This window comes from Aulostomus chinensis, chromosome 3 (genome assembly GCF_037954235.1).
Source record: "Aulostomus chinensis isolate RoL2024-O1b breed Wild chromosome 3, RoL_Achi_v1.0, whole genome shotgun sequence".
Lineage (NCBI taxonomy): Eukaryota > Metazoa > Chordata > Actinopteri > Syngnathiformes > Aulostomidae > Aulostomus > Aulostomus chinensis.
Window position 1 is genome coordinate 16,567,630 of NC_141322.1, and position 12,515 is coordinate 16,580,144.

The following is a 12,515-nucleotide window of genomic DNA, read 5'->3' on the forward strand; positions in this document are numbered from 1 at the left end:
ATAGTTTTTTTTTTTTTTTTAATGCTATACTGAACAAGCTCTCTTGTGCTTGGTAAAATACAAACAACACTTTACCTCCTCACGCCATGAACGTCCCATAGTGCAAAATTTATTGTTGGTAAGGTAGAGTGCCCCCAAAAAGGTTTTTGTACCCCTTTTTTTTTTTAATATATACATATATCATTTATATATAATGTCAGAAGGCTCTTCCTTTATCCAACAGCATAGTGCTTTCGTTTACAACAAATGGATATCTTTGCTTTTGACATCCAGGAGACAAAGACAGACTTTGAGCATACTAATCTACTCTGTATTCAAGCACTAACAATATTTTCTCCATTATGATGATACAGTTGAGGTGGATGGGGGCATTTCAAAATGCGGTCAAAGACATCGAATAAACAAAAGTCAGCGGTTGAGTCACATTCTCTTGATTTTTTTTTTCCTGCACACTAAGTGGTTTGATATTATCTTTGAAAGCTATTATTTCTGAGTACAGTTCATTTTGCATTTTTTTTATTTTTTGAAACTTGCACTTAGAAAAAGTGAATGAACTGGATTACAGGAAAAATATAATTACTGATCTTTTTTTATTTGAATGTAGTTTTATTGTAGAAACTGTTCAAAGCATGAATATGTAAACTCCTACATTTAGTACTTATATTTGATCCTTTTGTCCATTCAGTTAATTCACCACGGTCACAGCAAGATGAACACTGGAGCAAACTATTTGTTATTCCCTCAGTTATGAAACAGTGCATTAACGTACTCGGTTTTAAACATGTAATCCAAAAGCTAAGCGTGTTAAAAGAGTATTTTCCTTTGTGACATAGAAGAAACAGACTATTTTCATGTTCGGACATGCAGAACAACCTCAGAGAGAATCTACGATACCGCTGTCCTTCAGATTTTAGCGGGCAAAGTGTCAAACCTAAGAAGTATCGATTTTGCGGAAACGCAGCTACTAGCAACAGCTACTCTTTATTAACTTGCTCTGTGTTAAAACAGCATTATTGTTACTCTCCCTTTTGCTTTTTGAGTTTTACAAGACTCCAAATAAAACTGATCAAAGTAACTGTGAAAAGGTTTTGTAGATACTGGAGAATGTCACACTATGGTGTTAAACGTTAGAAGAGAGTCTAGGTTTGGTTTTGGATTTTCTAAACACATCTTGAAACATCTGTAAACAAGATTTGGGATTTAGCCCAATTCTAAAAGTAAACTCCTCACATTAGCATGAATTCTGTTGTAAAAAATTTTTTGTTAGTGACATATTGCAAAGTAATTTTGATCGTGCCCCCTTTATGTGGATCTCACCCTTAAGTGTATTGGTGAAATAAAGTATTTCCAAAGTTTCTTTGAACCCCTTCTCCTTAGGACAGTAAATGCTTATGTCTCCTGTCATCTCAATCCACTCACCTGGACATTTCACAAAGATGCCATAAAAAAACTTTAAAAAAAACCCACAAAACTAACACATACTCTATAACATAGTTTTGTCTCATTTACCATCTTCTAAAGCTGCTCCACAAGTTCAGCGTCTTTAAATCACACATAATGTACTGTATTTCCATCAATCAGTCCTTCTTTGATTCATATTTCATTTATATCTTTTTTTTTTTTTTTTTTTTTTTTTTTTTTTTTACAGTTAGAATCAATTTAATTACTGGAAAAATGGAAACCCAGTGGTATGTTTTTGTGGCTGAGTAAAAGTGAAATCTGGTGCCGAGGAGTGAGTTCTGGTGCCAGGGGAGAGCTCCATAAGGGTTTTGGGTGGTTTGATGCAATGGTGACTGTGCACAAGTGTGTGTGTGTCTCCCCTGTGACCTAAGAGCAGCCACATCGATCCACCACCATCCCCGGGATCTTGCCGTGGATGATCTGCTGCTTGTCATTGAAGTAGAGCATGTTAATGGGGGACATCTTGGTTGGGGTACAGCAGGGCCCTGCAGAGCCTCGAGGGTTAGCATGCTGCACCAGGTGAGTGTGCGGGTATTTCTGCATGAACATGTACTCGCACTGGCCAGAGCAATAGTTGGCTTTGTAGCGTTTGGGAGCAATGATCCAATCCCAGCCGAATGCCTCGAAGTCCACCGTTAGAGGGTAGCGACAGCATCGAGATTCGGTGGAATGCTCGTCACAGTCAAGGCCGAGGTTTCTCCGAGAGCGTTTGGTCGTCTCAAGAACTTTCACTTCCAGGAACGGCTGCTGGAATCAGGGGGAGGAGGGGCAGGATAGAGAGAAAGAGGTGGTTATAAGAGAATGACAGAAGCAACACAGCTAATGTATCAGTTCAGGGATATGTCTTATAAGCAGAGCAAGTACTGTACCAGTGGAAGTCACTACTTAAAGAAATACTTGACCCAAAAAGTGAGTGTTTGCGTTTCAAGAACTTACAAATAGGTGTCACAAATGTTCTTTCACCACAGATTAACTACTTTGTCAATTTTTCTGTTGCAGAAGCTGTTGTTAGCACCATTAGCTTCAAGCTAATTATATGTGGCCGACTCTCTCTGCATTCAGAGTCACACAGAGGAGAGCATCTAAAAACCTGGGTTCAAGGGACCCATTTTTAAGTACTAAACTTTTTTTTGGGGAAGTCGTGCTTTAAAGAAAAAGTTCATTTGGGAAGTACTGATGTTATAGGAAAAGACTGATTTCTTTCTATGCCTTTGGGCTACGATGTAGCGAGCAAGAGGTAGTTTACATAATTAAGCATCTAGACAACTTAGCGTGGCTCTAAATCTCAATTACAAGCATACTCTATTTTGTTTGTCTAATTTGTTCATAAACAGAAACATCCAGATGACAATTAGTAGTTTAGTTTCATAGCGACAGAACAACCTCATATGCGGCACCTCTATTGGTTGCCTGGCAACCTCAAGTGGACCAACTGTAACAAAGATGAACCTTATAGCTCTTGCTCTCTGCTCTTGATGCTAAGTTAAACGAACCAATACAAAGACAAGATGAGATATCAACCTTGCAACCTGCAATTCTCCTAATACGCTTATTTCCTGAACTATTCCAATAAAAATAATAATAATCATAATAATCATAATAATAATTAACACAGTAGTTTGATACATTGTACATTGTGATTCTTTATTTTGGAGGCTGTACGAGCCACATAAATCAAAATGATAGTAAAGTATACCTCGTTTCTAATCAAAGTTTTGTCACCCTTGACATAAGTGACAACCACCCATAATTAACATTTCAGTGAGATTTTGGGAAATTCTTTTATACAGAAAATCTTATTTCAAGGAGAGGAGTAACTTTTAACTCATTGCAAGCAGAAAGAAAGAAGTATTGATTCATACGACAACATATGTTGACAAGTCACGTTTTCAGTTTAACTCTGGCAGGAACTAAAAACTGCAATATGGTCACAACACATGTATTGTAACATTTTGTCTTATTAATGTTCAAGAATGGAAATATTGTTCAAAAAATGAATAGAAATAGATGTATTTGTCTTCTAGTGCTTATCAATAATAGCCGGATCCTCCATCGAAGTCTATAATGAAACTATCTTTTATGTCTGAAAAATATTTTCAAAAGCATAACAAGTATGCCACAATCTGATCATAAAACTGTTGTGTAATATTTCCTCAGAAGTTCATCAACATATCAATCATATGAATAAATAGAGTAAAACCTGGGCTGGATTCTGCTGTTTCATGGACACTGGCCTGGTAGTTTTTGTGTAATCCAGCTGACAGTCAGTCAGACAGCACCAAGCGCATCATGGCGGAGGTAATAAATTCCTCCTGTGCAGGTGGCTGCTTTTACTTCAATGAAAAGTCAAGATGTAGGTTTTAAAAAAGTTTGAGTCTTACAGTATTTTCACCCGCATACATGAAAAATTATGTTAAAGAAGCCTTATGGATTTTGTTGCTCCTTCACATCCAAAAAGGCTTCAAGCCATGACACCAACTAATTCAAACAGCTCCAAAAGAAAGAGATCACACAAATAAGAATGATAAATATCTATGAACTGCATTATGAACGAAATCGGATGAGTACTTTTAAATGAGTTTGATGCTTGATGCGTTTAATAAAGATAAGAGAGACGAACTTTGTTCAGAGTTGTTTTGCTCTTCACTTTCCTGTGTTGTCCAATCGGGCAGCTCATCCCAAGATAATACTGTTACGCTAATATTTACCCGAAGCTCGGACTGATCGTGTCATACTGGTGTTCCTGCAACATTCTAATTAACCCCGAAAACCCTAACAAAACTACCTGGCCCGTTTTCATAAAGCACAGGGGGAGGGGTGAGAACTCCGAGCCGGGGCAGATCTATTTAACGGCGTGCAAACCTTTATTGTACCATTATTCTATTTACACAAGTCTATACGAGTGAATCTATCGAGTATTTTTTTTCCTGCAGAATTGAGGCATTGTGCCCTACTTTTACTGCATAATTCAAATTTTCCTTTAATTATGATTGAGGTCGTCCACCACCTGAGATCAGACAGAACATGGGAACCTGACAGAAGAAAGCAAACCTCTTCATCTGACCTTGATTTGTCCTATTTAAAAGTCAAAACTATTTCAATTTCGAATCAAGGAGCACTGAGAGATGTTTCTTACGCTGGTGTTTGACTCACTATGCTGGGTTTGATCCGTGACCCAGGAGGTCATCTGCAGGCTACCATAACCTTGACCTTTGGGCAAAGCAAGTGGATCAAATATTTTACTCAATCTTGTTTGTTTTACAAAGCCTTCCTCTCCCCACAGTGATTCCAGCTGGGCTCCAGCTCAGTTTTTGTGACGCATTCAAAAGAGGAAATAAGCTGAAAAGCCATTGGGGTGAGAGCATGTCAGCTTGGCCTTTAAGGCTTTTGTTGCAGACAAAAAAAAAAAAAGACCCAGAGGATCAGGGAGAAGCAGAGTTTTTTCTTTGCTTGTTGTGTTTTGTTTTATTTTTGTAAACTTGCCTGTGCTTTTGATCTTTTCCTCTTTTTTTGGTTCAAGAATAATATCACACACTGCTGTGTGGTCAGAGGGCAGCGATTTATTGGCCAAGACACCGGAGATGACCTCTGATGTGTTGTGAAGTTCTGACCCAAATGACCACTTGGTAAATATTTGGTGCAGCTTAACTGAGCGAGTGGCCCGTGGAGGTTAGCTTTCACTCTCAGCAACACTGGGATTTTTCAATTGATTAATGGTTCACGGGTAGTTTGCTTTGAAATATCTGAGCGATCCACCAAATAGTTTGCTGATCTGTTCCCGGGTATGGTGCACAGGGTTCACCGGGCCCAGTATTGATGTGACAGCCTCATCCTTTATATCTGATGTAAGCCCATTGTTTCATAATTGAATAAACAAGCCTGGTAATATAGGATGTGTTAAATTTAACAATCCTGGTTTTAGAGTTTGAGGAGCAGGAAGATTCCATTCATGTCCGCAGCTGGAGGTAATAACCTTTAAAGGGATGCCCAAATTATTCGCAGGAACACTGAGTTACGATATGTTCCTCGCTTCACTCCTTTTCCCCCGCAAGAAGATAGATTCCTAGATAGATTGAGTTCAGAAAAAAATGGGTGTAGTCAACATTTTGAGATTATAAAATCTACCCGCTGGTCTTGTGTCACATTTGTTTATTACCAATAAATGTTAATAACTTTCTCCAAAATTACCTGTCAGTGTTTAGGGTGAGCCCGTGACATCTTTTCTATTTATAGTGGGACTTTGTGATTTTCAAATTAACGTTATGCTCTTTAGAATAATAAACTAGTCTGAAACCCAGTTATCCTTATTTCTGTCCACGCTCCATCAGTATTTGCTGTGTTTATTGTGCTGATGAAGCAGATTGATTCTACAGCAGTTGTTTCATGGACTCATATGTCACTCAAACTACTAATGCTTTGATGAAATGTGTAGAAGCCGGAGTGTCCCTGCTTGGATAGAGACAATATTCAAAGATCTAAACACGGCAATGCGGTGCTTTTCTAAAGATATATGTTTCCACGGTAACCTGTGTACATCCTCAGTCTTCAGTAAACACTAACAGTTTTGGATTCGTATTAGCCCTATTACATTTTTTTTTTTATATTGAAGATTTTAAACTTTCATTAAATGATTTTCTGGCCACTTGGGGGCAGCAGGACCAACTTGTGAGCAGGTTTATACATCATAGCTTAAAACTACGTGATGAACCTGTTAGCAAATAAAATAATCACACATCCAACTGTTATGATGCAACAAAAACATTGAATTTACATCTACAAGGTTCAGGTCTCTGTATCTCCAGTGTGTTCTTTTCTTTAACTCTGTGTATTAACTGTTAAATGACTGCCTCTTAAACCACTCAAGTTGTATGACGGACAACAACATAACTCACTATAAAGTGAGTTTCACAATACGAGGTAGCAAGAGGGGCTTCCCAGTTTAAAGTTTAAGCTCCCAATTGAAAAACAGTCAAATAATAGCTGAGATCCAAATGTCACGGTACCCAAACTCTAAACTTTCACACTTATAAACTGAATAAGAGCTGGGGAACATGGTACTAATTCCTTTCTCTCCCAGTTTACAGCTATCCTCTCAAAATAGTCTTGTCAGTGTTTTATCTTCCCTCCTACTAAAACATGACTTTGCTTCAGCAGGAGTGTGAGCTGTGTTGGGTTTGACTGCCCCAGGGACAGGTCTGAGGGTCCTTACCAGTCCCTCCTCCCCGGGTCGCAGAGAGGTTACTGCCAGGTCATTGCCGCTCTCATCAAAGGCGTTGATGTCGATTCCCCAGTTGGTGTGGGGCTGTTTGAACCAGTTCTGCAGCACGTGCTTAAAGTCAATACTTTGCCAGTGGCCGACCCTGGAGTTGAGCTCTATCTTCAGAGACCGGATGCGGATGTGGCGGCTGCCCTGCTCTGTGACAGGCTTGAGCCGGAGGATCTGCAGGTAGACGGTGGAGGTCTGCTGTAGCGGTCGCAGGTACACCCACAGCTGGGCCTTCAGCACCTTGGTGAACATGAGTTTAGGGCTGAACTTGAAGAAACAGCAGCTGGGCTTCCCGTTAACCTGCACCAGCGGCTCCGCTGTGAATGAGACGACAGTCACATTTATACTTGTGTGTACATATATATATTTATATATATATATATATATATATATATATATATATATATAAAATCCTGTATCATCATCATCATCATCATTTTAATACTGATAGACTCCAGATATTCACTCGCTTTAGGTCAAAACGTTTGTTTCAACGTACCTGTGTTCTCTAACTTTTTACTACTATTTCCAAAAACACAAAAATCCGAGAACACTGAGACTTTGCCACAGAAATGGATAAATTTCAAAGGTGGGGGTTTAAGTCACAAATTTGAGGACTTGAAACCTGTTTAATGAACACTGATCAAAGACTTCTCTTGATTTTTGTTTTGGTATTCATGACTAGAGGTCTGACCTTGCATTTTACTTGATTTAGAAGCTACATTTTGACTTGTGATTTGATTTCCAATGGTGATGCAATGCACACACTTTTTTTTTAAAACATTTTTACTCTTTTGTTTTAATTTCATACACTATCCTGTTGTATGGGAAACAAACAAAACACCGGTTGTACTCAAAATCTGTTTAGTAGAACTCAGACCGTAATGACGACCAGCATACATGCCATAGAGAGATGGTGTGGTCCTCCTGGAGGAAAGTTAGGACAGGAAGCTTTTTAAAGTTTGTGTCACGCTTCTATTTATCTTAAAGCTCTTCAGAGCTAAAGGGCTATTTTTTATTTTATTGTATCTGCTGGAATGTGTGTCAAGCATACGATATTTGTCCTGTTCGAGCTGCTTCTTCTCAATAGTATCCTCCGCACTGTAACTCTAGAACCAAACCTATGCATGCATATTCAATAAGCTTTTTGTCAGTATTGCCAATGTCCTGTGAGAGACAAACTCGACTATGCTTTTGTCCCCTAGAACCTTAAATATCTCTTTGATTTGATTATTTTTGCACATCATCCAGGCAGAATGCAGAACAAACAAATGTGAATGTACTTGTAAATGTGAGAAAAACAATTTTCCATAAAACAATAAGAAATAAAAAACTCACCAGCGCGAAACTTTTCATATCTTCACTGATATGCTCGGACGAATACAAGAGTACGACTAATATAAAAGGGACTACTGCGAATGAAGAAACCAAACTCCCCAACCTGGAAAACCAGAGAGTAAATAACTTAAAGATCCCTGTGATAAGCATTTGTCCACTGATTAGCTTTACAGGCTTTCTTTTAGTGTTGCTAGCCTAGACAGTTAGCATGTCCTTGTTTCTCACACTGTGCACAGCCATTCCAACTCAGAATATGCTCCCCCCGTAGATTTTGAACACGCACTATGATGCCCTGTAGCTTCTTCAGATTCACAACACTGATAAACAGCTGCTGTTAGAAGACCAAAGAGCAGTAATTTAGGTTACAGGAAGACAAATTGTGGAGGAGTGACAATATGTGGGCATGTTAGTCCTGAACCTTGATGAATCAATATTATTATCAACATATTAGTTGTTCTCCAAATATGACACTTCAGTTTTTTGTTGTGAAATAAAAAGAAGAGTAACACTGTATCTCAGGGCATATTTGTCTCTACTTCTGCTCGCCACTTTGAGTGCGGAGCTGCATTCACAATGATAATACGTACAAGTACAAACTAAGTACCTGGATGGTGTACTCATAACAGCTAGACGGTGCTGTAAAATGAGGCAGCCATCGTCCCGCTCAGGCTGGACGATGGGATACTGCTGGCGCACTCACATGGGCAACATGACCCATGAGGGGTTTGTAGTGAACAAGGGGAAAAGGTGGGGTTCACTCTAAGGCCAAAACAACCTGGCTGTGTGGTTGAATTCATTAGCAAAGAGAGTGGACACTTCCATGTGGCACATTTTGTTGTGGGATAGAGTCAGGGAGCTCTACATGTTCACCTGGAGTCAGTAGAAACAGTCGCACAGGCTGACAGCGGGTGTGCACATGTATCAACAAGAGCTCACACTCGTCCTTAAATTCTAAGGTAATAAAATGCGTTTCCTAGTATTGTGCGTCGTGGAAGGCCTTGCATGCTCAAAGTGTGTCGGTGGACCTCTGCTGAGAAGAGGAGAAAAACAAAAAAGCTGCTAGTATTTTGATCTGGAAAGATGAAGATGAGTTTCTAAGTCATGTTGTAGTTCTATAGAAATGGGACTTCAGATTGACTTGGATTTGATGTAAATAGCGTCACGAGCTTGTTACATCATTCTGGGAGCTGTGGAGGAAGACTGATCGTCAAGGTTACTGGTTCAGCTCCCCAGAGACCATGTCAAAGTGACCTTGAGCAAGACACTGATGATCTGGTTGGCACAGGCGCCACCACCAGCGTGTAAGTGTGATGCCTGATTACAATTATTATTGACTGCAACGACCTTCTGTCACGTCATGTTTCAGGTGTGGGGCAACACTGTACAGTGCTTTTGATAAAAGTGCAGTAGACACTCAATACATTTACCATCCAACGCACATTCTGGAGCCACTGTTCAGCATCGTACAGGTTGAAGGGAAAATGTAAGTTCATCACTACGCAATGCATGTGTGCAATAAAGTATATAATAGTCTCGGTATCCAAACTGTCAACATACAAATTGTGTTTGAATTTAACCAATAAAAGCTTACAATGAAAGTTTGCATGTACCATTGCTGAAACCTTACCTAAAAAGTATAATTTGCTTTTCATTGACTCAAATGAGATGTTTTGAATTCACTAAAACATTTTTTTCCTCCTTGCATGACTTCTGGATGACTCCAGAATTCAGAAAATGCCAGCCACATATTTCTAGCTTGAAGCTAATGGAGACTGACTTGTATCAACAGCAGCAACTGTCAAATGCATCATCCACTATAATCCACAGCTTCTTTATCCAGCTGTATGCTCAGTAATCCACACACACTTTGACTGAGTTAAAAATCAAACTAGAACAAAGAGAGTGTAGAAGTGTTGCAGTTGGTTTGTTTAAGTCCTAATAAAACTGTTTTTGCAGCATTGAGCTGTTGGCAGGAGAAAGAGAGCTTGGATTATATTGGATGAGGTTGATAGTTTGTAAATGGACATTTTTGACAGATTTGCTGTTGTTAGTAGTTGGTCTCCATTGGCTTCAAGCTTAAATACGCTTGTTTGGGATTAAAATGTCTTTGTGAAGTCAACACACTAAATGGTGAGTAATTGAAAAGTGAATTATACTTTTTGGGTAAAGTATCACTTTACACTGTTTTTTTTTTGGGGGGGGGGGGGTGGCTACCCTTCGTTCCCGCCATATTTATTTTAATATCAAGGCTGTCGCTTATCATATGTGCACATGGTCCTGTTTTTTGGTCAATTCATCGGGGTTACATTTGTGATTACATAAAGGTTGGAAAATAGAAACATTTGCATATTAAAACAAGGATCAGTAATGGTGGCCAGTGGCCAGATGGGAACCTGAGATTCCCCTGGGTCAGTCATAATGAAATGGTCTACCGCTACATCACAACAAGCAAGATTAAAAAAAAAAACCAAATTTTTTTAGGAGCTCACCCTACGAGCAAATACATTTTGGGTTTGGATTAAGGGTTATGTCAAAGAACACAAGGCGTCCCCTAAAATAGGCAGATTTATTCCTGTCATGATCCTCGGCTCTGGCGTTTCTGTAATTTGCACCACATGTCAAATCTGCACAGTGGTTCATTTACATAGACCTCCATCTGATATAATGACATCCATCCATTGCATTCATACATTCATTTCCATGTAAAGTGTTCATTTATTAAGGGAAATTTATTCTGCATCTATCTGGCATAATAATGTGGCAACAAAGTACAATAGAATATTTAATCTGCCTATTTTCACTGAGCATATTTGATATCTTATAACTCCAGATTTAAGCAAACAAACTTCCATAATCTGTCATTTAGCTTGCAGAGGAGTGTTGTTTGGAGAAGAAACAGAAGATAAAAACTGAAGGGACTTGTCAATCATTGCTCAATCTGAGGTTGCTCTGGCAACCTGCAAATGCTTCCTGGGTCAAAAGGTTATTTGGCACCTCAGCCTAGTTAAGAAATGGGATCAGGGGTCAAAACTGTCAGCCTCTTTACATCTCAGGGGTGCTGGGGAGGGGCAGTCCCTAATAGCCAGATTGAGTTTGAAGGTCAAGGTCGACCCTATGGCAATGGTAATATGTCTTTCTTCACAACACGCCTTTTCACCAGAGAATCATTTGAAATCTGTGGGACACAGCAGCGCTGAATCAGCCACAGTTTGTTTTTGTTTTGATTAGGGTGGAGATTTGGCTCCAGCCAATAGTGAATTGTTTATCAAACCTCAATTGACCAGGAGAGAACACTGAGCAGGGCTGTTTTTTTACACTAAACAAGTATTGTAATTGAATTATGGGCATGCATTGAGGGATATGAATTCACTGAGGTACAGATGGACTATCCATTAGAAGAGTCCAGGCCAACATTGAACAAGGGCCAACCCAGGGACAGACGTGGTCCTTCAGCCTGTATGTCCAGGGACAGTCATTAGTGAGTGTAAATTATACAGTGTCTCACGCTGGACAAACAATATGTCAATGTTCCGTTTGGTGGGTTGCTGAGGTCACAGCAATTAACGTGGGTGGTGTTGTGTTTGCTCATCAGCACAAAACGAATGAATGATTCTGCAGTTTGCTTGGGGTTTACTTGTGATTACTATTTTTTTGTTTTTAATCAATGAAGATGGGAGCAGGCACACACACACACACTAACACCACAAATTCCTTTGCAAAAAAGTTTTTGTTGAGTTCACCAGTGGGGGAAAAACAGCCACCAAACACTGCAAAGATAGTTCCTTTTCTTGAGCAGGGGCCTTTCTTGAGAGGGAGTAATTTGAGACGCAGGGCCCGTACACTGTGATTTAGTTAGGACCCGAGTTATTAAACACACATGCACAAAATACGAGTTACGTCATGTTAAACAATGACTTCATTGATGAAATCAATTTGTGCCTTTATAGATCCTGTAAGTGGCCAAGTAGGAGGCAAACCACGGCAAAGGAATGCCTCCAGCTTAATTACACCCCTCATCTTGGCAGAGCCAAACTGGCAAGGCTAGCTTGTAAAGATCAGAAAACCAATAGAACATTTAATCCCTTTACCTTTACTACCTTTGCTGCCTTCACAAATTAAAGCTGAAAAGCTCACAGTTTGAGTGCATTTGCAGGACTCTTTTAGAGCTTCATTTCCTTGTTTTCTTTGTTTTAGCACAGGGATTTAAAACTGATTTGAGACCTGCACGAGACCAAGGATGATTTTATTTTTTGCATTCAGCACCACCTACTGGAGCAATAACATGTCTCTCCTCAGCCAAACTGAAAATGAACATGCAAACTAAGTCAGTTTAAGAACACTCCTGACTTTACTTCAAGCCTAAAAGTCAAGTTAAGTGTGAACAGAGGCCATGTTTTTCCAAAGGAAACTGGCTTGTTTGCTTTTCTTTCCCATGTTTCCAGCCTACTTC

At 39.4% G+C, this 12,515-nt stretch overlaps 1 protein-coding gene across 3 annotated transcripts in view; it reads right to left on the reverse strand.

Annotated features, from left to right (window-relative positions):
• Nucleotides 1–12,515, reverse strand: part of LOC147267907 (growth/differentiation factor 11-like) — a 27,905-nt gene continuing 15,390 nt past the window's right edge. For 2 of the 3 annotated variants that reach the window (XM_086199016.1, XM_086199014.1), the window contains 2 exons: nt 6,671–7,044; nt 1–2,208 (listed from right to left, as the gene is read on the reverse strand). In XM_086199016.1, the coding sequence (XP_086055142.1) occupies nt 1,828–2,208; nt 6,671–7,044 (755 nt within the window). In that variant the 3' untranslated portion in view covers nt 1–1,827. The remainder of the gene's footprint in view (nt 2,209–6,670; nt 7,045–12,515) is intronic. The other variant, XM_086199017.1, reaches the window with a different exon arrangement.